Raw genomic sequence first — 27,356 nt, forward strand, 5'->3', positions numbered from 1 at the left:
AGGGAAAATATTATTTTTAAAACTTGTTTTCATTTTAACTCCATAAAGTACATTTTGACAGATTCAGTATTGTACTGGGTCACATCCAAATAGCTACTTAAGTTTATTCCTTCAACAAATATCTATCAAGCACCTATTATATGCCTAGTAGTAGGCAAAGCACTGAACAAAACAATGTTTCAAGTAATTGTAATCTATTACATAGCAGCAATAAAACAGCTAAATACATCTCAAATCTTTTTAATCAGACATAACAAGGCTTTATGCTATCTCAGTTGTCCTCAACCCCCAGGCCACGAACGGGTAGTGATCCATGGCCTGTTAGGAACCAGATCACACAGCAGGAGGTGAGCAGTGGCCACAAGCAAAGCTTTATCTGTATTTACAGCCACTCCCCATAGCTCACATTACCACCTGAGCTCCACCTTCTGTCAGATCAGTGGTGGCACTAGGTTCTCATAGGAGCACAAACCCTAATGTGAACTGCACATGTCAGAGATCTAGGTTGTGCCCTCCTTATAAGAATCTAATGCCTGACTATCTATCACTGTCTCCCATCTCCCCCAGATGGGACCATTTAGTTCCAGGAAAATAAGCTCAGGGCTCCCACTGACTCTACGTTATGATGAGTTGTATAATTATTTCATTATATTTTACAATGTAATGGTAGAAATAAAGTGCACAATAAAGGTAATGTACTTGAATCATCCCAAAACTATCTCCCCACAAACCGCTTGGTCTGTGGAAAAATTGTTTACCACGAAACCAGTCCCTGGTGCCAAAAAGATTGAGGACTGCTGTGCTATCTTTTTACATTTTGGTAAGATTGAATATGGCATGCTACGTAGATTTTCTTTAATGAATTAAATTCTAAAGTAGGAATACTGTTTTTATTGTTTAAAAGATCTATCATCCCTTCCAGAATTTCTTATGATCAAAGGTTGCTTTTTTATACTATATTAATTTTCTTCTCAGTCATCTTAAGGCTGAGATACACACTTATCTTCAAATGAACCTACTTTACTTTCATCCTGCCAATCCAAACTTAGATAAGGTACTACTCTCCTCTTCAAAACCAACCTTTCTGCACTTAAGACTCCATTCCCTCCTGCCTCTGCCGTCAGGTTAATCAGTTTATTCTGTCTGTCTCGGTACCTTCAGCCTCTTCCCTTGTACTAGCTCTCTTATCTCTGTATATAAACATGCTCAGTTCTTTCCCATTAAAATGTGTATATATATACACACATACACACATATATATTTTATATATATATATAAAGAAAAAGATAAAACTCGGGGCCAGGACCAGGTTGAGGCAAGGGTGGGACCTCAGATGCAAAAGTACTCACTCTCAGGGATAGTCAAATGCCTCTCTTACCTGATCTAGTCCTGGCCATGAAAAAGTATTCTTCCACTCTGTTCCCTGCAGTCAATAATCGATCTCAAATCTTCTAGTGACATAATACCAGTAGTCTACATTTCTTTCTCTTATACTCACTCCTTAATACATAGTATTGAGGTTTCTGGACCTGCCATAAATGCTCTCCCTGAGATGTCCTAATTGCCAAAACAAAGGAGACTTCTCAGTGTACAAATCGATCTATCCCTGAAGTATTCTGACATTATAGACCAACTAACTGTTCTTACTTTCTGAAATCCTTGCTAGCTTTAACTTTTAAGGTGCAATTCTCTCTTGGTTGACTTTCCTATCTCTCTGACCACTTTCTGTCTCCTTCACAGGTATCTCACCTTCTGTCTGCCCATTAAATGCGACAGCTTAATTAGTGCTCCATCACCAGTCGTTTTCTTCTCACTACTCACATCTTCCCTGGGCAATCTCACCCAATGTCCTTGGATTCAACCACCATGCTATTGTCCAGCATACCTGTCTATGATGATATCTACGATACCTACATCTTCAGCCTAAATCTTCAACCTGAGCTCCACATTGCCAAAAAGGCATGTCCTTCACTGCAAATCTGCAACTAAACTTGCCTCCATCTCCCTCAAAATTCCTCCTCCTATATTGCCTCTCTCACTGAATTGCACTGTCACCCACCCAGTTGTCCAAGCAAGAAACCTGAGAATTGTCCTTGAATCATCTTGCTCCATTACCAATAACTGGCCACCAAAACCTGTGTCTCAATCTCTGAGTTACTTCCCAAAGGCCTAATTTCTTCTCCATCTCCATTGTAACTGTTACTGGAATATCATTTCTCATTTGTATTACTGCAGTAGCCTCCACTGTCTCCTTGCCTCTAGTCTAATCATCATCCCATAATTCACTATCCACAACTATTTTCACATAAAAGTATAATCATAAATCCGATCATGCCTCGTTAAAAATACTATGTAGCTTTATAGTGTCTTCAGAAAAAGTAAAATTCCTTATCACAGCATATAAGTTTCTTCATGATCTGACTCCTGTCTATGCTTCAGTCTCATTTCTTGCTCCCAGTAGAACCAACATATAAACTCTTACAGTTCCTTGAACATTCTGTTCTCTCTTTATTCTATGGCTTTGTAGAAACTATTCCCTTTTCTTGGAATGTCTTCTCCCATGTAAATGTTTCAAACTAACGACTTTAAAACACACGTAATCACTGTCAACTCTAGGAATGCTTCTAAAGCTAAGTTAGGCATGTTATATAACTTTACCACACTGAACTTACTCTTTAATATACAACGATACAATTATTGGTTTATTTCTTTAAACTTATTCAGGAGAACATCAGTTCTTTGAGGACCAAAGCTACTTTTTACTCATCTATAGGTTTACTTTAGGGTCTCACTATATTACTGTTCTCAAACTCACAGGCTCAAGCAATCCTCCCACCTCAGCCTCCCAAGTAGTTGGGAATATACACATGTGCCATCATGTCTAGCTTACTCATCTATTTTTAAGCAACAAGGAACATACCAAGCACGAAGATATTCAATCAATATTTGTTGAACTGAAGGATTATACTACTGTCAGATCTATTTTTCTCTTAGTTCTCAGAAAATATTATAATCATAAGTTATAAAAATTTTACTAGAAATAAAAATTATAGATATAATAGGCAATAAGGTCTCAAAATAAAGATCTTGTTCACTAATATTTATGCTATGCTTTATTATCTATAAATAACACATATTCATACCATGAGTATGTAAAAGAGTCCTTTCAAAGGTATCTTTAGGAGGACAAATATTCTTGCATCTCTCATGAATCTTCTCTCTCTAATAAAAAGACAAATAACATGATCAATGTATGTGTAAACATGAGTATTCAAAGCAAGAAAATGTTTTGCAACAGAATATCAGAATATGCCACATTAGTCCTACGAGTTTGAATATGAATCAGTAGCCCCCTGAACTTAAATACAAGTAACGAGTGTGCTTAATAAACCAAATACCTCTATGAGATCTACACACATCTATATACCTATATCCATTCCATCTTATATAATTATAGTAAATTCTCCATATTTAGAATAAAGTGGGAAAGCAAATGGAAAATATTTATATAACAAATCAATTAGGAGAATAATTTGAATCAAGAAAGAAAATTCAAAAACCTATATATTTAAGATAGAAAGATAGAAATTAGGCCAGGTGCTGTGGCTCACACCTGTAATCTCAGCACTTTCGGAGGCCAAGGTGGGCAGATCACCTGAGGTCAAGAGTTCAAGACTAGCCTGGCCAACATGGTGAAACCCTATCTCTACTAAAAATACAAAAATTAGCCAGGAGTAGTGGCGCACACCTGTAATCCCAGCTACTGCAGAGGCTGAGGCACAAGAATCGCTTAAACCCAGGAGGCGGAGGCTGCAGGGAGCCGAGATCGTGTCAACCAATGCACTCCAGCCCGGGTGGCAAAGTGAGACTCCAAGGAGGGAGGGAGGGAGGGAAGGAGGGAAGGAGGGGAGGGAGGAAGGAAGGAAGGAAGGAAGGAAGGAGGGGAAGGAGGAAGGAAGGAAGGAAGGAGGGGAAGGAGGAAGGAAGGAAGGAAGGAGGGGAAGGAGGAAGGAAGGAATGGAGGGAGGGAGGGAGGGAGGCAGGGAGGGAAGAATTATTGACACGTTCTGAGTCAAAAAACAAAAAAAATCTCACTCTGATTTAGAATCAGATGAACACTAACAACATTATTATATTTTCAGAGATATCACTGAAAGGATACCTGAGAAAGTGAAGAAAAGCAGCAGGCCAGCAGTGTTCAGAGTTCTGGTAGCAATTCTATCAGTTACTACAGGACTGTTTTCCAAAGTGGCCATACCACTTTGCATGCCCACCAGCAATAAATAAGAGTTCCTGTTGTTCTATATCCTTGTCAACATTTGGTATTGTCAGTGTTTTAGATTTTTGCTATTCTGATAGATATGTAATGGCATCTCATTTTAATTAGGAATTCCTTAATGACATTTGATATTGAGCATCTTTTTATATGCTTATTTGCCATCTGCATTATCTTCTTTGGTGAGGTATTCAGATCTTTTGCTCTTATTTTTGAAGGTAAAACATATATAACATAAAATTTATCATGTAAAATTATTTGCTATGCTGACCATCTTTTCATGTGCTAATTGCACACTTCTATATCTTTTTTGGGAAAAGATCTACTAAGTCCTTTACTCATTTTTTAATTTTGCTGTTTTGTTGTTGTTGAGTTTTAACTCCTTCGTTTATTTTTGCTACCAGTCCCTTTTTATTTTTTGAGACAGGGTCTAGTTCTGTTGCCCAGGCTGAAGTTCCTCACTGTAACTTCAAATTTCAGGGCTCAAGCGATCCTCCTGCCTCAGCCTCCAGAGCAGCTAGGGCTACAGATGCACACCACCATGCCTAATTTTTCTAATTTTTTCTTGTAGAGATGGGTTCTTACTATGTTGCCCAGACTGGTCCTGAACTCCTGGTCTCAAGTGATTCTCCCACCTCCACTTCCTAAAGTGCTAGGATTACAAGGAATAAGCCACCACACCCGACCGTCAATCCTGTAACAGATACATGTTTTGTAAATATTTTCTCCCAGTCTTTGGCTTGTCTTTTCATTCTCTTAACAGTGTCTTTCACAGAGTAGAACTTTTTAATTTTAATGAAGTTCGACTTTTCAATTTTTTCTTTCATGGATTGTGCTTTTCTCATATCTAAAACGTCATTACCAAACCCAAGGTTACCTAGATTTTCTCCTATGTTATCATCTAGAAGTTTTATAGTTTTGCATTTTACATTAAGGTCTATCATCAACTTTGAGCTAATTTCCATGAATAGTGCAAGGTGGTGTGTCTATATTCTTTCTCTTTGGTATGTGGATGTCTAGTTGTTTCGATACCATTTGTTCAAACAACTATCCTTTCTCTATTGAATTACCTTTGCCCCTTTGTTAAAAATCAGGTGATTGTATTTGTGTGGGTCTATTTATGGGTTCTCTGTTCCACTGATCCGTACGTCTATTCTTTCACCAATACAACATTGTCTTGATTACCGTAGCTTTATAGCAAAACTTCAAATTGGGAGGTATCAGTCCTTCAGTTTTGTTCCTCTTTTAATACTGTGTTAGCTATTCTGGGTCTTTTTCTATACAAGCTTTAGAGTCAGTTTTCAATATCCACGAAACCAACTGCTAGGATTTTAATCAGGATAATGTTGACTCTATTGATCAAGTTGGGAAAAAGAGACGCCTTGACAATATTGAGTCTTCCTATCCACATATATGAACTACCTCTCCATTTATTTATTTAATTTCTTTCATCAGAGTCTTGTAGTTTTCCTCAGATAGATCTTATATATATTTAGATTTATACATAAAGGCTTCATTTTCTTTGATGCTAATGTAAATTGCATTGGGTTTTTAATTTCAAATTCCAACTGTTCACTGCTGGTAGATAAGAAAGTAATTAATTTTATATATTAACCTGGTATCTTGCAACCTTACTATAGTCACTTATTAGTTCCAGGAGTTTCTTTTTAGATTCTTTGGGATTTTCCACACAATCATTTCATCTGGAAACAGTTTTACTTCTTCCTAATTTTTATATATTTTATTTCCTTTTCTTGCCTTATTACATTAGTTAGGACTTCCAAGACAATGTTAAAAGAAATAGTGAGATGGGACATCCTTACCTTGCTCCTGTTCGTAGTGGGAAGCATCTAGTTTCCCCCATTAGCTATAGAGTTTTTGTAGATTTTTTTCTCTCTTGAGACAAGAGTCTCACTCTGTCGCCCAGTCTGGAGTGCAGTGGTGTAATCTTGGTTCACTGCAACCTCCACCTCCTGGGTCCAAGTGATTCTCATGTCTCAGCCTCCCAAGTAGCTGAAATCGCCATTGCAAAATTATAACTGAGACAGTGAAAGAGATCTGACCTAACCAACTCCATCTTGCTTCTAACCTCCAACGTGTTCTTGTCCATTCTTGGGCACAGGGTGAACTAACTTTGGGAGGAATTTAGTTTATAGTTTAAAACAAAGATGATAACAGTCCTTTTCCAAAACAAAACCACCTTCTTGCCTGGGGGCTAGACTGCCTTTGTTGGACTAACAAATTAGCCACAAGATCAGAAATTACGGTTTAGGGGTCAAGTCATGCAGCTGGAGACTACAAGATTCTGACCCTCCCCCTAAACTGCTCCTAAGATCCACGCTTGAGATATTTTGCAGACCCTGTACTTGATGGTTCAGCTGGTACCACCCAGATCAATAAACTGGCTCATCTGACCTTGTGGGCCCCACCCAGGAACTGACTCAGCACATGGAGATGGCTTCTCCCTATGATATCATCACTGACCTGACCAATCAGCATAGCCAGCTCACTGGATTCCCCTCACCCACCAAGATGTCCTTAAAAATTCTGATCCTCGAATGCTCGGGGAGACTGATTTGAGTAATAATAAAACTCGAGTCTTCCACACAGCCAGCTCTGCATGGATTCCTCATTCTCTATTGCAATTCCCCTGTCTCAATAAATCAGCTGTCTAGGCAGCAGGCAAGGTGAACCCATTGGTGGTTACATAGCTGGGATTACAGGCGTGTGCCACCATGCCCAGCTAAATTTTGTGTTTTCAGTAGAGATGAGTTTTGCCATGTTGGCCAGACTGGTCTCAAGTCCTGGCCTCAAGCATCCTGCCAAAGTGCTGGGATTACAGGCGTGAGCCGACACGCCCAGTACATCCTTTATCAAGTTAAAGAAATTCCTTCCTGTTCCTAGTTTGCTGAGAGTTCTTTTTTTAAAAAAATAATGAATGGCCAACACGGGCAGACTGTTTGAGCTCAGGAATTTGAGACCAGCCTGGACAATATGGCAAAACCCTGTCACTACAAAATATACAAAAATTAGCCAGGTGTGGTGCTCACCTGTAGTCCCAGCTACTTGGGGGGTGCTGAGATGGGAAGATTGCTTGAGCGGGGAGGTTGAGGCTGCAGTGAGCTGTGAATGTGCCACTGCACTCCAGCCTGGGCAACACAGTGTGACCTTGTCTCAAAAAAAAAAAAAAAAGGTCTAAAGTTTTCTTTACTTATTATGTCTTTGTCTGATTTTAGTATTAGCTTCATGATGGCCTCACCAAATGCATTACAAAGTATGTCCTTAGCTTCTATTTCCTGAAATAGATTATAAATAATTGGTGTAATTTCTTACCGAAATGTTTGGTAGAATTCACCAGGGAACCCATCTGGGCCTGGTGATTTCTGTTTTGAGCAGTATGATTGATTCAATTTATTTAATAAATATAAGCCTATTCAAAATATTTATTTCTTGTTGTGTAAACTTTGGTAAATTGTGTCTTTCAAAATAAATCAGTCCATTTCACCTAGGATATCAAATTTCTGGGCATAGAATTGTTCACAATATTCTCTTATTATCCTTTTAATGCCTGCAGGATCAGTAGAAACAGCCCCTCTTTCATTTTTGATACTAATAGCTTATATCTTCTCTTTTTTTTTTTTTTTTTTTTTTGAGACAGTCTTGCGCTGTCACCCAGGCTGGAGTGCAATGGCGCGATCTCAGCTCACTGCAACTTCCGCCTCCCAGGTTCAAGTGATTCTCCTGCCTCAGCCCCCAAGTAGCTGGGATTACAGGCGCCCACCACCATACCCAGCTAATTTTTGTATTTTTAATAGAGATGGGGTTTCACCATGTTAGCCAGGCTGGTCTTGAACTCCTGGCCTCAGGTGACCCATCCACCTCAGCCTCCCAAAGTGCTGGGATTACAGGCGTGAGCTACTGCACCCAGCCTTCTCTTTTTTCTTAATGTAGCTAAATGTTTATCAGTTTTATTGATCTCACAAAGAACCAGCTTTTGCTTTTGCTGATTTTCTCTATCGATTTGCTATTGTCAATTTCCCTGATTTCTGCTCTAATTTTTATTACTGCTTTTCTTCTGCTTACTTTGGATTAAATTTGCTCTTCTTTCGATAATTTCCTAAAGTAGAGCTTAGATTAATTTTAAATTTTCTTCTTAAGCATTCAATGAAGCCTTGAGTGCTTATTTAAGCAAGACTTCCCTGAAGCCTTACTTCCCTTGCATCCCACACATTTTTATAAGTTTGTATCAGCATTTCTTTAAGCTCACTGATTTCTTCCCCTGCCACTTCAAGCCTATTGATGAACTCATCAAAAGCATTCTTCATTTCTGTTATACTATCTTTGATTTGTAGCATTTCCTTTTGATTCTTAGTTTCCATCTCTCTGCTTACATCTGTTCTTGCATGTTGTCCATGTTTTCCACTACAGCCCTTAGTATATTAAACATAGTTACTCTGAGTTCCCAGTTTGATCATTCCAACATCACAACCGCATCTCAGTCTGATTCTGATACTTGATCTGTCTCTTTAAACAGTGTTTTCTGTCTGGTATGCATTGTAATGTTTTGCTGAAAGCCACATATGATATACCAAAGTTAAAAAGAACTGAGGTAAATAGGACTTTAGTATGAAGTTTTGTTTATCTGGCTAAGAATTAGGCTTTATTTACTCATTGTTATAGCTGCAGGTGTCAGAGGCTAAAATTTCCACTGGTGTCCTTGTTTTTCATCTCTCCTGCTATATTCAGGTTTCCCCGCAGACCTCTTAAATAAGGTCTGAGACATGTAGTCCTTTCAGTTGTATTCTCATTATTCAAGCACCCCACTGATGTGATGGTAATGTGTGAAGGGAGGGGAAGCATTCTATGATCTTATGATTAGGTTTCAGTCTTAGTGAGCCTGTGTCCCTGGGCTGTGACCTTCACAGGTACTTCTCAGTTGTTGATTTTCAGTTTGCTCAGATTTTTTGTTGTGAGAACAGGAGTGACAACTTCCAAGCTCCTTACATGACAGATCAGAAGTCTGTTTAACTTTTTAAGAAATTGCCAAACTTTTTTCCAAAGGGGTTGCAGCACTTTAAATTCCCACCAACAGTATATGAGAGTTCCAGTTACTCCATGAAGGCTGGCAGTAGGATGAAGCAAGCAAGAAGCATACGGTACAATATTTAAGGAGGTACCCACTCTCAGATTCCAGTGCCTCTCACATTTTGCTCACCTGCCTCACCTTATCCTAGAACTAGCTCTGTCTTCCACATCCTTACCAAAATTTGAAATAATGTGTGTAGATTTGGAATTACTGTTTCTGTAAATGTTTGGTAGAATTCTCCAGTGAAGCCATGTGGACCTGAGCTTTCTTTGTGGAAAGGTATTTAACTATACATCAATGTAACAAATATAAAGTTATTTCAGATTTTCTATTTCTTTTTGTTTTGTTTTTTGAGATGGAGTCTTGCTATCGCCCAGGCTGGAGTGCAATGCCTCGATCTCAGCTCACTGCAACCTCCACCTCCCAGGTTCATGCGATTCTTTTGCCTCAGCCTCCCGAGTAGCTGGGACTACAGGTGCACACCACCATGCCCGGCTAATTTTTGTACTTTTAGTAGAGACGGAGTTTCACAATGTTGGCCAGGCTGGTCTCGAACTCCAGACCTCAGGTGATGTGCTCACCATGGCCTCCCAAAGTGCGGGGATTATAGGCATGAGCCACCATGCCCAGCCAGATTATCTATTTTTTCTCAAAAGATATTTGGTATTTTGTGTCATTCAAGAAATCTGTAAATTCATTTAAGCTGTTGAATTTATTGGCACAAAGTTATTCATAATATTTCATTATTAGGCTTTTAATCTCTGTAGAATCTATAGTGATATCACCTTTCTTATTCTTGTTATTGGTGACTTGTATCTTCTTCTTTTTTTCCTAATCAGTATTGCCAAAGGCTTATCAAGTTTATCTTCTCAAAGAATCAGCTTTTGGTTTCACTAATTTTCTCTATTGTTCTCTGATTTTGACTTTGATGTTTATTCTTTCTTTTATCTGTTTAATTTTTTTTTTTTTTGGAGACAGTGTCTTGCTCTGTCACCCAGGCTGGAATGCAATGGTGCAATCTCGGCTCACTGCAACCTCCACCACCCAGTTTCAAGTGATTCTCCCACTTCAGCCTCTCGAGTAGCTAGGATTACAGGCACTTGCCATCATGCCTGGCTAATTTTTTTGTATTTTTATAAAGGTGGGGTTTCGCCATGTTGGCAAGGCTGGTCTTGAACTCCTGACCTCAGGTGATCCGCCCACCTTGTCCTCCCAAAGTGCTGGGATTACAGGCGTGAGCCACTGTGCCTGGCCATTTTTCTAGCTTCTTAAGGTGTAAGCTGAGGTCACTGATTTGAAATCATTATTCTTTCAATAATACATGCATTCAGTGCTACCAATTTCTCCCTAAGTGCTAACTGAGCATCACCCCACAAATCCTGATATGTTGTGTTTTCATTTCCATTCAGTTCAAACTACCTTCTGATTTTTCTTTCTTCTTTGACTCACATTTTATTTAGAAGTATAAAGTTCTGGTTTCCAAATATCTGTGGATTTTCCACCAACCTTTCCATTATTAATTTCTATTTTAATTATACTGTGTTCAGAGAGCATACCGTGTATGAGGTGAAGTCTTCCAAATGTATTAAAATTTGTTTTCAAACCTAGAATATAGTCTATGTCCATAAATGTTTCATGAACACTTGGAAAAAAAAGTATATTCTTCTATGTTATATGGAGTGCTCTTTCAAGTCAGGCCAGGTTGGTTAATGGTTCAAGTCTATTAAAATCTTGCTGATACTCTGCTTGTCCCATCATTTATTGAAAGAGTATTTGAAATCTCCACAATTATGAATAGCTACTTTGCCATAAAGTTCTCAGCTTCTGCCTCACATGTTTTGAAGCATATTAGGGGCAAAAATGTTTAAAACTATTATGTCTTCTTGATTAACTGACCCTTTTATCATTATAAAATAACATTCTTTATACATATTAATAGTTTTTGCTCTGAAATCTACTTTGTTATTAATATAGCCATTTCTGCTTTCTTTCGACTACTGTTAAGCATAGTATGTATTTTTTCATCCTTTTAAATGTTTTTTTCTTTCTATTCAAAGTATGTTTCTTATATACAGCATATAATTGGGTCATCAAATCTCACAATCTCTACCTTTTAATCGGGATGCTTGAACCATTTAGATTTCATGTAATTAGTGATATAATTAGGCTTAAGATTATCATCTTGAAATTTATTTTATGTCCTATCCATTCTTTCTTTTTTTCTTTTTATGCCTTTGTTTGGATTGAGAATTTTTAAAATTCCATTTCTCTTTTCCATTATTAGCTGTAATTCTTTGTTTTGCTATTTTGGTGGTTGCTTTAGGGTTTATTGTTAAACTCCTTGCTAGAAACATAAGCTTTGTAAGGGAGGGAATTGATGTCAGTTTTGTTCTCTGCTGTATCCTCATGTTTAGAAGACTACCTGACACATGGAAGACATTTGTTAAATATTTGATCAATACACAAGTAGAAAAACCAAATTATAAGTTACAAAGGCATATTAATGTTCATCCACTTAACAATCACTAAGATCTGATCACTGAAAACAGTTTTTGTGTTCTGTTTTCAATGATCATATCTAAGTGATTGTTAATATGGCACAATATATACATACAAAGGCAAACAAAATATACAGGTTCTGTATAAAAATATTTGATAGTAATAAAAATGAACCAGATGCTATATAGTTATACATTATTAATGTTAATACAGCCATATTCAAAAAAGTGCAAATTAAGTAAAATAAAACCAGCTAAATTCAAATTAGGCTTGCTAATGAAAAAAGTATAAAAAGGAATGGTTATAAAAATATAATATCCCTTGTACCACTTTAATGATTTTAATTATATTGATAACAGGCACTTACTAATAATCTAAAAATGAATTGATAGACCATCTAAAACTCTGTACTATACTCAGTCCTTGCTCTCAGACTGGGCTTAAAGTAATATATTAAGTTATAATTACGTCTGGAGATATTATAACTATCTGCTAGAGCTAGGGTGCTCTATAGAATTGTATGCAGTGAATCAGACAAAGAAACAGTAATATTCTGCCAATTTCTCAAACCTCACAAATCATCTGGACTTCATAGGTCTAATAGAATCATTTTCTCCTTGGTAAGTAGGGTAGGTTTCATGTTGAATCTTAGCATTATTTGGAATGTGTAATTCTGAAAAATCACTACTGTAAGAGAAATGTATTAAAATATATTTAAGCAAAGAATTAAATGCAACCCAGGACAGTATAATTTGTATGAACAAAAAGAATACTATAGGTTCATCAAACATTACTGGTCAAAAATCTATAATAAAGCATACTAAAAATATTTCTATTACTTTTGACCTGACGATAACTAGCCAAGATTAGATATTACCTGAGAAATTTCCTGTTGATATACTGTAAAATGTTCCTTGCTGATCTGTGGGAGGTAGAATGAAGGTATGACTTCAGTATCCACAAAGTTCAATCCCCATGTTTTTGTGAAGAAGTCAGATTCTCTTTTTGCTAATCTAGGATCATTTAATGCTGCTGGGAGATTTACTTTGGAATGATATACAGTCCATCTATGTTGATCTGTAACTAGAGATGGGGCAACATATAAACTATGTGAATCACCTGCAAAAAGTAAACAAGAGAACTCTGTAAATGCTGTAAAGTTGGTTCTATGTTTGAAAGTACACACTAGAAAACTAAAAATGCATAGATTTCATCTTACGCAAACCAACTAATCTTCCACAGTAAATGATTTAATAAAAATCAATCTGATTGAATAATCTTCAGCTGCCAGCATCAATTACTAAGGCTTTGAAAAACATGCACAAGATAAAAGATATGCAAAATTTGAGAGTTATAGTTGCAGGGTGGAGTGAATAGTCAAAGTCTTTCATGAATTCCTTTCCTTAATGTACAATTACTCTATCTTTTTTTTTTTAACATCAGAACTATGCTACCTTCTATTATAAATTTTCTATCCTTTAATACCCCACTGTTTTTTAGAGGTAGGCCTCTTTTCTATTATATCATGGCAGGTTCTCCCGGATAAAATATCCTTTGGCTTATAATTAGGTGACATAAATGTTGCTGTGGCATTAATCATACAAGAAGGAAAAATATATACTCTATTCTCATTATCAGTAGTATTTTTGTTCTATAAAGTTATTGTGAATATGGAATTAGCAAATATTGAACCATTGCTTGTAGGGAAACTGAAGAGTTAGGTTCCTGTGAGCCTTTGGTCACAATAATTTCATCAACTGATCAATACATAACCTTGTTTTGTATGTTTAAAGATGCCTTATTCAGTATACATTATTGATTCATTAACACTGAACTTGTGGCTAACAGCACTGTAATTTATGCCTGAATGAAGCTCACACAACACATGTATATTCTCCATAAGGGACATCATAGCTAGCCTTCTTGCACTTAGGAACTCCAGATAGCATTTTAGCACTATGCTTAAGGGCAATTTAAACAGCAAAATCACCAAGCTCCAAACATGTGGCACCAAGTAAAAACAGACCACTAAAAGAACACTAGTTTATACTAGGAGAGCTGAAACAAGAAGGCATAGCTTTGCCTTGTTCAACTTCAGCTGGGAATGCGTGTGTCAGGTATTTCAAGTCTTTCACTTCTCCGCACATGACTGCAAATTACCACAAATGTGCCACAAGTAGTGTTTTGGGGATTATGAATAAATTTTAAGGAGTCAGGAGAATTTGCAAACACATAATATGCAAATGATGAGGGCTGACTGTACCATGTTTTAAGCAGTTTTCAATCTGTACCTTCATTTTCAACACTTCTTCAGTTTATATAAGTAATGCATGAAATACGTGTAAAAAACTATATTCCAATTTCCCAATCATTTCCAAATGATTTTTTTTTTTTTTGAGATAGAGTCTCACTCTGTCACCCAAGCTGGAGTGCACTACAACCTCCACTTCCCAGGTTCAAGTGATTCTCCTGCCTCAGCCTCCCAAGTAGCTGGGATTACAGGCACGTGCCACCGCACCCAACTAATTTTTTATGTTTTTAGTAGAGATGGGGTTTCACCATGTTGGCCAGGCTGGTGTTGAACTCCTGACCTCAAGTGATCTGCCTGCCTTGGCCTCCCAAAGTGCTGGGATTACAGGCATGAGCCACCATGCCTGGCCCCAAATGATTTTTTTTTTTTTTTTGAGATGGAGTCTGGCTCTGTTGCCCAGGTTGGAGTGCAGTGGCGCGATCTCAGCTCACTGCATGCTCCGCCTCCCGGGTTCACGCCATTCTCCTGCCTCAGCCTCCCAAGTAGCTGGGACTACAGGCGCCCGCCACCACGCCTGGCTAATTTTTTGTATTTTCAGTAGAGACGGGGTTTCACCATGTTAGCCAGGATGGTCTCGATCTCCTGACCTCGTGATCCGCCCGCCTTGGCCTCCCAAAGTGCTGGGATTACAGGTGTGAGCCACCGCACCCAGCCCCGTCAAATGATTTTTAACATCATAAAATTTACTCTTCTAACATAGGTATATAAAACCTGACTACTCATTTAAAGATAATAGAAATCATCAGTAAAACTCCTATAAAAAAAAAAAAAAAAGCATTACCTGTGGGTTCCTTGGGACACACATCTGGCAGTGACGGCACAGGTCGAATGTGTTTTGACGGATCTACCTCTATTTTAAAGAAAACATCACTGCTGCTTCCTTGAGGCACTGGTGAAGAACTGTGGCTTGAAGCCATTGCATAAAATCACCACTCAACTGAAAACGAGTAAGAAATAATAATTAAGACACTTACTGCAAATCAAAATCCAACTCTAAGTATTATATATGTCACAAACTTTCTTTCAAAAACAGAAGAATTTTTCAAAATACCTCAAAGTATGCAATTTGAATATTTGCTCCTAACTGGGAAAATTGATCACAATATTTATTTACTAAGACAGTTATTTGTCCCCATTTTTTAAAAAGTGAAACATCCTTAATCTTTTATTCAAAGTACAAAAACTACCAAGGTTGTACCCAACACATATTAAAGGTTAAAAACACTCTATTCATTCAACAAGTATACAATAGTTATGCATTATAGCAAAACAGGTAAGTGCATGGGCCTGCTTAGGTCCATATCCTATGTTTACTCACTAGTGGTGAGGAAATTTACTTAACCTTTATGTATGCATCTTTCCTCATCAGTAAAATGGAGATGAAACGAGATGTTATCTCATAAGCATCCCAGTATGAATTATGAGAATGGACATAAGTAAAGCATGTAAAATAATGTTTGCCTCAAAGTTAGTATTCAGAGAGGTTACTGTCATTGTAATTCTTACTATGATGTGACTGCTATATAGTAATATAATGATTAAAAAATTAACAGTAATTAAATTCTTTAAAAAGGAAGTGTCATTCTTCAAAGAGCTTGCAATTGTATTAATTAAAACAAATATATGTAAGCAAAACACAAGTTAACCTATGTCTATATTTTAAAGTAAGTATTGAAATAATTTGTGGGGCAAGACAACATAATATAGACTACAGTGTCAGGTAAGATTTTATAAATGAAGCAATATTGAAACTGGATACTAAAGAACATGCATTATTTTATTATTGAAATGTTTAGAGATCACCTAGTCTAAGTTCTCTCAAAACAGAGATAAGAAAAGAAAGGCCCAGAAAGAATATGAGGTTTAACAAGTCCAAAAAAACAAAAAACAAAACAAAAAGCCAAATTAGAAAATCTGGTGAATAGATAAACAAGAGTAGGAAATGAGGAGCAGAGGATGGGCACAGTGGCTCATGCCTGTAAATCTCAGCACTTTGGGAGGCCAAAGCAGGTGCATTGCTTGAGTCCTGGAGTTCAAGACCAGCCTGAACGACATGATGAAACCTCGTATCTACAAAAATTACAAAAATTAGCTGGACGCTGTGGTGCATGCCTGCAGTCCAGTTACTTGGAAGGCTAAGGTAAGAGGATCGCTTGAGCCCAGGAGGTAGAGGTTACAGTGAGCCAAGCTCACGCCACTATACTCCAGCCTGGGCAACAGGGTGAGACCTCGTCTCAAACAAACAAACAATAAATAAAAAACAAGGAGCAGAGATATGAGGCAAGAACCCGTGACAAATAGTTCGTCTGTTCTAACTTCCCTCTAGTTTGCTGGAAAACTAAAAATATGTATCTGTCTCAGTACTTTCAATGCAAAGGAAACATAACCAAATATACCATTCACTGAAACTGTAAGAAACAAGCTGCTTTAAAAATACACAAAGATAAACAACTTCCTCAAGGTGCTTAAACAGAAAGCCTACGATAACATGAACAAAAGTTAATGAACAATGAACATCAATCATAAGACTAAGGAAGTGACTATAGTGGAAATTGACCTGACTAAAGTGAAATGTTTACACTGGGAAGACGTGACAAATAAATTACATTTACACACACGCACACAGCACAGCTAAATTGTAGTTGATTCTCTAAGCAATAAGGAGACATCGGAGGTTTGGTGGCAAAAGTTCTGTGAAGAAAATGGTATTCGGGAAAATTAAGAGTCTTTGAAAGACCTCTTTAATTTACATCCACACACATTAAGTGTATGGTTGTTTCTGTATAAAAGCTTACACATATTTAATAGAGATAAACATACGTATTTATCTAAAGGATAATATACATACTTATCTAAAGGGTAAGAAACACTGTGCAACACAGAAACACTGTGTACGAAGTGATAAAGACAATTCTACATTTAAGATCGACCATGTTAACTTTCTCATTAATCAAACAAAATGGCTAAAAACATTTTTGAAATTTTTTTTTAATTTTTGTGAGTACACAGTAGGTATTTATCCTTTGTGTAACTATCTAATTATACTTTTAGTTATTTTAAAATGTACAATTAAAATTTTACTCTAGTCACCCTGTTATGCTAGCAAATACTAAGTCTTATTCATTCTTTCTATTTTTCTGTACCTATTAACCACCACTACTTCTCCTCCAGGCCCCCTTCCTCAACACTTATCCTTCCAGGGCTCTGGTAACTATTGCCCTAGTTTCAATTATTTTCATTTTTAGCTCCCACAAATAAGGGAGAACATGTGAAGTTTCTCATTCTGTGCCTGGCTTACATAGTGACCTCCACTTCCATCCATCTGTTGCAAATGACAAGATCTCATCCTTTTCTATGGCTGAATAGTTCTCTCTTGTGTGTATGTACCACATTTTCTTTACTCATTTATCTGCTGATGGACACTTCAGCTGTTTCCAAATTGAGGCTATCGTGAATACTGCTGCAATAAACATGGATATCTCTTCAATATACTGATTTCCTTTATTGCATATTCTTAGGAGTGGGATTGCTGGATGATACAGCTCCATTTTTAGTTTTTCGAAGAACCTCCAAACTGCTCTCCGTGGTGATTGTACTAATTTACATTACCACTAACCCACTAACCGTATGAGGGTTCCCTTTTCTCCACATCTTCACAGGCACTTCTTAATGCTTGTCTTTTGGATAAATGCCATTTTAACTGGGGTGAGATATCTCATTGTACATCTGATTTGCATTTCTCTGATGATAAATACACCCATTTGCCATTTGCATGTTTTCTCTTGAGTAATACCTATTCAGATATTTTGCCCATCTTTCAATCAATGTATTGGATTTTTACCTATAAGGCTGCTTGAGCTCTCTATATATTCTTGTTATTAATCCCTTGTCAGATGGGTAGTTTGCAAATATTTTCCTCCCATTCTGTGGCATGTCGCCTCACTTTGTTGTTTCCTTTGCTGTGCAGAAGCTTTGTAACTTGAGGTGATTCCCTTTGTTCATTTTTGCTTTGGTTGCCTGTGTTTATGGGGTATTTATTCAAGAAATCCTTGCCCACTTCAATGACCTGGACGGTTTCCCCGAGGCTTTCTTTTCATTGTTTCATAGTTTGACGTCTTAGATTTAAGTCTTGCATCCATTTTGATTTTATTTTTGTATATGGTGAGATAGGGGTTCAGTTTCATTGCTCTACCCATGGGTATCTAGTTTTCCCAGCACCATTTATTGAAGAGACTGTCCTTTTCCCCAAGACTGTCCTTTGTTAAGAATAAGATCACTGTTCATGAATGGATTTATTTCTGGGTTCTGTACTCAGTTCCACTGTTCTATGTGTATAGTTATAGGCCAATACATTGTATAATTTGAAATCACATAATGTGGTTCTTCCAATTTTCTTTTTCTTTTTTTTTTTTTTTTTTTTTTTTTTGCATAGGATAGCTTTGGCTATTCCAAGTCTTTTGTGGTTCTATACAAATTTCAAGATTGTTTTTTCTACTTCTCTGAAGAACGTAATTGGTATTTTGATAGGGAATACATTGTATCTGTAGATTGCTTTGGTTAGTATGGACATTTTAACAATATTGATTCTTCCAATCCATGAACATAGAACATCTTTCCTTTATGTGTGTGTTTGTTTTCAATTTCTTGCACCAACATTTTATAGCTTTCACTGTAGATATTGTTCACTTTTTTGGTTAACGCCTCGGATTTTATTTCTAGCTATCGTAAATGGGGTGACTTTCTTGATTTCTTTTTCACATTGTTCAGTGTTGGCATATGGAAATGCTACTTGATTTTTGTATGCTGATTTTGAATCCTGCAACTTTACTGAATTTATCACTTCTAATCATTTTTGATGAATTCTTTAGGTTTATCCAAACATGAAATCATATCATCTACAAACAAGGACAATTTGACTTCTTCCATTCCAATTTGGATGCTCTTTCTTTCTCCTGTCTGACTGCTCCAGCTAGGACTTCCAGTACTATATTGAATAACTGTAGTGAAAGTGGGCATCCTTGCTGTGTTTCAGATCTTAAAAGAAGGGCTTTCAGTTTTTCCTCATTCAGTGTGATAACAACTATGGGTCTGTCATATATGGCTTTTACTGTTTTGAGGCATGTTCCTTCTATACCCAGTTTTGAGGGTTTTTATTATGAAAGGATGTTTAATTTTATGCCATGCTTTTTCAGAATCAATTGACGTTTTTTGTCCTTCATCCCCTTGATATGATGTATCACATTTGCAAATGTTGAACTATCTGCATTCCTGAAATAAATCCCACTTGGTCATGATGAATAATATTTTCAATTGTTGTTGAATTTGGTTTGCTAGTATTCTTGTTGAAGATTTTTTGCATCAATAGTCAGAGACATGTGTTGGGGGAAGTCAGGGACCCCAAACAGAGGGACCAGCTGAAGCCATGGCAGAAGAACATAAATTGTGAAGATTTCATGGACATTCGTTAGTTCTCCAAATTAATACTTTTATAATTTCTTACACCTGTCTTTACTGCAATCTCTGAACATAAATTGTGAAGATTTCATGGACATTTATCACTTCCCCAATCAATACTCTTACAATTTCCTATGCCTGTCTTTAATCTCTTAATCCTGTCATCTTCGTAAACCAAGGATGTATGTCACCTCAGGACCTTGTGATGATTGCGTTAACTGCACAAATTGTTCATAAAGCATGTATGTTTGAACAATATGAAATCCGGGCACCTTGAAAAAAGAACAGGGTAACAGGGAACAAGGGAGATAACCATTAGATCTGACTGCCTGGGAGCCAGGCAGGACACAGCCGTATTTCTCTTATTGCAGAAAACGGATAAGAGAAATATTGCTGAATTCTTTCCCCAGTAAGGAATATTCATAATTAACAGCCTTGGGAAAAGAACTCATTTCCAAGGGAGCCTCTAAAATGACTGCTCTGGGAGTGTCTGCCTTACGCAGTTGTTGATAGGGATGTAACATGCCGTAGTCTCCTGCAGCGCCCCTAGGCTTATTAGGATTAGGAAATTCCTGCCTAGTAAATTTTAGTCAGACCGGTTGTCTGCTCTCAACCCGGTTCCTGATGTTTATCAATGACAATGCGTGCACAGCGGGACCAGGAACCTCATTAGTAATTCTAGTTTCACCCTGGCCTTCTGACCTTGCCCTGCCCATTTGCCTTGTGATATTTTGTTGCCCTTGAAGCATGTGATCTCTGTGACCCACACCCTATTCATACACTCCCTCCCCTTTGAAAACTGCCAATAAAAACTTGCTGGTTTTACAGCTCAGGGGGCATCACTGAACCTGCTGACATGTGATGTCTCCCATGGAAACCCAGCTTTAAAATTTCTCTTTTGTACTCTTTCCCTTTATTTCTCAGACCAGCCGACACTTAGGGAAAATAGAAAAGAACCTATGTTGAAACACCGGGGGCTCATTCCTCCGATAGATATGGGCCTGCAGTTTCATTTTCTGATGCGTCTTTGTTTGGTTTTGGTATCAGGGTAATACTGCCCTCATAGAATGAGTTTAAAAGTATTCCATCCTCCTATTGTTCTGACTAATTTGACTATGATTGGTATTAAACCCTCATTAAATGCTTAGTAGAATTCAGCAGTGAAGCCATTCAGGTCCTGTACTTTTTACTGGGAGACTTTTCATCACAACTATTATCTTATTACTTGTTATTGGTCTGTTCACACCCTGGATTTCTTCATGGTTCAGTCCTGGAAGATTGTATGTATATAGGAATTTATCCATTTCTTCTAGGTTTTACAGTTTATTGGCATACAGCTGCTCACAGTAGCCACTAATAATCCTTTGAATTTTGTGGTATCGGTTTTAACATCTCCTTTTTCATCTGTGATCTTTTGAAGTCTTCTCTCTTTCCTTAGTCTGGCAAAAGATTTGTTTTTTTTTTTTTTCTTTTCTTTTTCATCTTTTCAAAAACCTAACGTTTTGTTGATCTTTTGTATGTTTCTTCATTTCAATTTCATTTATCTCTGCTCTGAGCTTTGTTATCTCTTTTTTTCCCACTAATTTTGGGTTTGGCTTGCTCTTGATTTTCCATTTCTTTAAAATCCATCATTAGGTTTTTATTTAAAGTTTTTCTTCTTTTTTGATGTAGGCACTTATAGCTATAAACTTTCCTCTTAGTATCATTTTTGCTGTATCCCCATAGATTTCAGTATGTTGTGTTTCCATTATTGTTTAGAAATTTTTCAATTTCTTTCTTAATTTCTTCACTGACTCACTGGTCATTCAGGAGCATATTAGGTAATTTCCATGAGTTTGTATAGTTTCCAAAATTCATAATGTTGATTTCTGGTTTTATTCCATTGTGGTCAGAGAAGATGCTTGATATTATTTCAATTTTTTTCTTTCTCTCCAATCTGTTTCTTTAGCTCTAATATTTGCTTTATATATGAGTGCTCCAATAGTTAGGTGCATATATATTTACAATTGTTATATCCTATGCTGAACTGACCCCTTTATCATTATATGATGACCTTCATTGTCTCTTCTTATAGTTTGTGTCTTGAAATCTGCTTTGCCTGATAGAACTACTCCGGAATATCTTTTTCCATCCCTTTAAGTCTACATGTGTCTTTATAGGTGCAATGTGTTTCTTGTGGGCAACAGATCACTGGGTCCTGTTTTTCTATCCATTCAGCCTCTTTATGTCTTGTTATTGGAGAGTTTAGTCAACTTACATTCAATGTTACTACTGATAAAGACTTACTCCTGCCATTTATTTATTTGTTTTCTGGTTGTTTCGTAGTCTTCTCTTCCTTCCTGTCTTTCTCTTAGTAAAGGTGATATTTTTCTGGTGGTATGATGTAATTTCTTGGTTTTTAAATTTTTTGTGTATCTGTTCTATGGTTTTTGATTTGAGGTTACCATGAGGCTTGCAAATACTATCTTATAACCCATTGTTTTATGCAGATAACAATTAACACTGCTTGCATAAATAGGCAAAAAGAAAACTAATAAAACTCTGCACTTTATGTCCCCCTACTTTATAGCTTTTTGTTGTTTCTATTTATATTTTACTGTTCTTATGTCTTGAAATAATTGTAGTTATAATTTGTTATTGGTCCATCTTTTAGTTTCTCTAATTAAGACTAGTTTACACACCAGTTATGCTATAATATTCTATTATTTGCTGTGTACTTATATTGCCAGTTAGTTTTACATCTTCAGATGGTATCTTTTTGCTCATTAACCTCTTTTTCTTTTTTTATTGAAGTACATACCCTTTAGCATTTCTTTTTTTAAGTCAAGAGTCTCACTCTGTCACCCAGGCTGGAGTGCAGTGGCACCATCTTCCTCACTGCAACTTCCACCTCCCAGGTTCAAGTGATTCTCCTGCCTCAGCCTCCTGAGTAGCTGGGATTACAGGCACGGACTATCATGCCTGGCTAACTTTTACGTTTTTAGTAGAGACAAGGTTTCATCATGTTGGCCGGGCTAGTCTTCAACTCCTGACCTCAGATGATCCACCCACCTCAGCCTCCCAAAGTGCTAAGATTACCGGTATGAGCCACTGCACCTGGCCAGCCCTTTAGCATTTCTTGTAGGACAGGTCTGGAGCTGATGAAATCCCTCGGCTTTTGTTTTTCTGGGAGTCTTTATTTCTCCTTCATGTCTGAAGGATATTTTCATTGGATATACTATTCTAGGGTAAAATGGTTTTTTTCCTTCAGCATTTGAAACATGTCATGCCACTCTCTCTTGGCCTGTAAGGTTTCTACTGGAAAGTCTGCTGCCAGCCATATTGAAGCTCCATTGTATGTTGTTTCTTTTCTCTTGCTGTTTTTAGTATCCTTGCTTTATCCTTGACCTTTGGGAATTTTATTATTAAATGTCTCCAGTTAGTCCTCACTGGGTGAAATTTGCTTAGTGTCCTATAACCTTCTTGTACTTGGATATTAATATCTTTCTCTAGGTTTGAGAAGTTCTCTGTTATTATCCCTTTGAATAAACTTTTTACCCCTATCTCTTTCTCTACCTCCTCTTTATGGCCAATAACTCTTACATTTGCCTCTTCAAGGCTACTTTCTAAATCCTGTAGGTGTGTTTATTGGTTTTTGTTCTTTTTTCTTTTGTCTTCTCTGATTTTCAAAAAGACTGTCTTCAAGCTCACTCTTTCTTCTGCTTGATCAACTGCCTTTTGTTTTGTTTTGTTTTTTGAGACAGAGTCTCACCCTGTCACTCAGACTGGGGTGCAATAGCACAATCTCATCTCACTGCAACCTCTACCTCCCAAATTCAAGCGATTCTCCTGCCTCAGCCTCGTAAGTGGCTGGGATTACAGGGATGTGCCACCACACCCAGCTAATTTTTTGTATCTTTAGTAGACACAGGGTTTCACCATGTTGGCTGGACTGGTCTCGAACTCCTGACCTCATGGTCCATCCTCCTCGGCCTCCCAAAGTGCTGGGATTACAGACATGAACCACCGCACCTGGCCGATCAACTGCTTTTAAGCCATTCTGATGCATTCTTCAGCATGTCAGCTGCATTTTTCAACTCCAGAATACCTAATTCTTTTTAATTACTTCAATCTGTTAAATTTATCTGATAGGATTCTAAATTCCTTCTCTGTGTTACCCTGAATTTCTCTGCATTTCCTCAACACAGCTGTTTTGATTTCTCTGTCTGAAAGGTCACATAACTCTGTTTCTCCAGGATTAGCCCCTGGTACCTTATTTAGTTCATTTGGAGAGGTCATATTTTCCTGGATGATGTAGATGGGTGTAGATGTTCTTCAGTGTCTGGACGTTGAAGAGTGAGGTATTTATTGTAGTCTTCACTGTCTGGGCTTATTTGTACCTGTCCTTCCTGGGAAGACTTTTCAGATACTCTAATGGACTTGGGTGTTATGATTTAAGCTGTATCTGCTTTAGGGGGCACCCCAAGCCCAGTAATGCTGTGGTTCTTGCAGACTTGCAGAGGTACCACCTTGGTAGTCTTGAATAAAATCTGGAAGAATTCTCTGGATTACCAGGCAGAGATTCTTGTTCTCTTCCCTTACTTTCTCCCAAACAAACAAAGTCTCTTTCTGCTGAGCTGCCTGGGGCTTGCAGCAGGGCAACACAAGCACCCTGTGGTCATCAACACTGGCACTGCACTGGGTCAGACCTGAAGCCAGCACAGCACTGAACTAGTTTCACCCAAGGCCCACAGTAACCACTACCTGGCTACCGCCTGTGTTTTCTCAAAGATGTAAGGCTCTACCATCAGCAGGTGGCAAAGCCAGCCCAGCTTCTGTCCTTCCCTTCAGGACAGCAAGTTCCCCCAAGTCCTCAGGTAAGTCCAGAGGCTCTCTCCAGGAGTTAGGGATCAGTCAAAAACCTTAGAAGTCTACCTGGTATTCTATTATACTGCAGCCGAGCTAGCCCTCAAATCATGAGACACAGTCATTCCCACTTCTCTCTCCCCTTTCTACAGGCAGAGGAGCCTTACCCTGTGGCCACCACCACCAAAGGCCCATAGGGAGTACTGCCAGGCTACTGTCAATGTTCATGTAAGGTCCAAGGGCTCTTAGTCAGCATGTGGCAAATGCTGCCAGGCCTGGGACTCACCCTTCAGTGGGCTCCCCTCTGGCCCAGGGCAGGTCCAGAAATGCTGTCCAAGAGCCAAGGCCTAGAATCAGGGACCCCAAGAGCCCACTTGGTGTTTGATCCACTATGGCCAAGCTGATACCTAAGATACAAAACAAAGTCCCCTTTGTTTATCCCTCTGCTTTTCTCAAGCAGAGTCTCCCACTATAGCCACTACAGCTGGGAATGTGCTATGTCTCACCTGAAGCCAGCATGTCTCAGAGTCTCAAGCCAAGGCCCATGGCGTACTATGTGGTTATCACTGCTAGTTATTCGGGGCCCAAAGGGCCCTATAGTCAGTACAGGATGGATCCTGCCAGGATTGGGTCTCTCCCTTCAAGGCAACAGGTTCCCTTCTAGCCCAGGCGTGTGTCTAGAAATGTTATCCAGGAGCTAGGGCTCGGAATGGGGGCCTGACCAGTACCCTATCCTACTGTAGTTGAGCTGGTATCCAAGATGCAAGACGAAAGTCCTCTTTATTCTTCCTTCTCCTCTGCCCCAGCAGAAGGCAGGGGGTCTCTTCTGGAGCTACGAGCTGGGCTTCCTGGGCTTGGAGGAGAGGTGGTACAAGCAACTCCCTTAGGTGTTCTAGTTGATGTCTTAGTAAGTCATGTGCCCCCAATTCCACTGGTGCCAAGCCCAGCTCAGCACTAGGATTTGCAGTCCTTTTGGCCTACCCTGCCTTTTAAGTTTATTTAGGACCCCGGCATACCTCAGCCCACAGTGGCAAGGCTTGCCAGAACTCAAGTTCCAACCGCTGAGCTGGGCAATTCCCCTCTGGCTAGGGATGGTCTGAATGCTCCCTCCATGTGTGGGCGTCAGCTGAGTTCAGCCTGGTTTTGCTTTTTGCTGTTACAGTGCATTCAATGAGAAGTCTCACAATTGCTGCACTCCTCCTATCCCAAGCATACAAATTTCTCCACACCACACAGTCACTGCATGGGGGATGGAGGAGAGGTGGTATCAGCAATTCAAGGCTGTCTTTCCTATCCTGTTCAGTGCTTCTTTGGGCAATATGAAGTTAAAACCAGGTTCTGTGAGTGCTCACCTGATTTTTGTTTCTTATGAAAGTGCTTTTTGTGTGTAGTTGTTAAATTTGGTGTTCCTGTGGAGGGGGACATCCAGTGGAGCCTTCTAGTTCACCATCTTGCTCTGTAACCCAAGATCTAAAATAAATACATTTTGACACGAAGTGTCATGCCACAGATATGTGGAAAATGTATTTATGTGAAACATCCATTGCTTAATGTCAGATAAATTAGATATTCATTCTGACAATACTATGCTGATATCTTGATTTATTCTATTTACCATGCGGTTTTTACAGAAAAAAAATCCTAAGTGCCATTTTAGAAACCTAGAAATATGTAGGCAGATAGCAGGAAAAAATACTTCTAGATTCTTTTAAGTTATTTCTGTATCTGGGGAGAAAAACACATGGTTTACTCTTCAAAGATTTTGAATTGGAAAACATATGCACATTCTCTTTTTTCCTACACCACTCTTAATTCTTATTAACAACAGGGAAGATCTCTAGTAAAAGGGGATTACAAAAAACTAGGGGACAGCCTATAAAGGTGAGTCCCAATTTCCAAACATTTGACTCTCCACTGCCTTCACCATCCACAGCTTATTATTAAGAAGATCTCCCTACAGTAAGAACCAAACTTTGTACTGATTATCGCATAATTATAAAAGTACAATCACTGGTAAGAAAACATGATAGATTCATTCATAAGACACAGATGTACAAACAAATATAACAAATGTACATGACATCTGAATCACAAAATTTCGGCAAAGAAATAATGTCATTGAAAGGCTAAAGAACAAAAATGATGAGACACCTTAAGAAAGTTTCAGGATAAGCAATGCATAGTTTGTCTACTCAGAAAAAAAATCAGTTCGAAAAAACAAGCAAACAAAATACACAGAATACAGGAAAATGGAAAGCTCTAAGCACTAAACGCAGGGAACTACTGATTTCTGATAGTACAAGTTAACTACCATCTAGAAACAAATCTGGCATTTTAACAACTGTAATGAGAATCTATAAACAGCTCTACCTTTTTCACGTGGTAATCTCCTTATAATTTTATCAATACTATGTTTAAATAGTATTTTCTCTTGAAGCTTTCTTTGGTTTCTCACAGTCACTCTATGTATTTCAATTTTTGCATCAATCATACTGAGGTTTTGGTTTTCATATAGTTCTTCCCTATCAGACTTCGAATTTCTTGATGTTTGTTTTCCTGTGTATTCTATTTGCTTATCACAGTTACTGTCACACACATAATAAAAATTTTATAGATGAATGAAATGGATGGTATGTAGAACATATCAGAACAGACAGACAAAACAGACAGCTGCCAATAATACTTAAGTAATAACAGAATGGGTCTGGGCTAATAAGGAAAAGAAAAAACAGAATCATCCATTCCAAAAAAAAGAAAAAAGGGATTTCTAAGGATGTGTAAAGATTTGATTTTCTTTCTTATAGCTCAAAATATCTTTTTATGTTCAGCTAAAAACTTCTTTTGAAAGGCACTAGAAGCATTGCCTCCTCCAACCCCAACCACCA

At 37.9% G+C, this 27,356-nt stretch overlaps 1 protein-coding gene and 1 long non-coding RNA gene across 6 annotated transcripts in view; one reads left to right on the forward strand and one right to left on the reverse strand.

The window, feature by feature from the left end:
- The window catches only part of LOC112423713 (uncharacterized), a 78,821-nt gene extending 74,556 nt beyond the window's left edge, over positions 1-4,265 (forward strand). Inside the window, exon 6 of one of the 2 annotated variants that reach the window (XR_011611808.1) lies at positions 4,143-4,265. This is a non-coding gene — a long non-coding RNA (uncharacterized lncRNA). The remainder of the gene's footprint in view (positions 1-4,142) is intronic. The other variant, XR_011611810.1, reaches the window with a different exon arrangement.
- The window catches only part of LOC105465135 (VPS54 subunit of GARP complex), a 132,025-nt gene that overhangs the window by 89,342 nt on the left and 15,327 nt on the right, over positions 1-27,356 (reverse strand). For 2 of the 4 annotated variants that reach the window (XM_011713404.3, XM_071076804.1), the window contains exons 2-4: positions 14,954-15,109; positions 12,739-12,980; positions 3,144-3,222 (exon numbers count right to left, since the gene is read on the reverse strand). In XM_011713404.3, the coding sequence (XP_011711706.1) occupies positions 3,144-3,222; positions 12,739-12,980; positions 14,954-15,089 (457 nt within the window). In that variant the 5' untranslated portion in view covers positions 15,090-15,109. Of the gene's footprint in view, positions 1-3,143; positions 3,223-12,738; positions 12,981-14,953; positions 15,110-27,356 lie in introns of those variants that run through there. The other 2 variants (XM_011713405.3, XM_011713406.3) reach the window with 2 other exon arrangements.

Source organism: Macaca nemestrina, chromosome 13 (assembly GCF_043159975.1).
Source record: "Macaca nemestrina isolate mMacNem1 chromosome 13, mMacNem.hap1, whole genome shotgun sequence".
In the NCBI taxonomy this organism is placed as follows: Eukaryota; Metazoa; Chordata; class Mammalia; order Primates; family Cercopithecidae; genus Macaca; species Macaca nemestrina.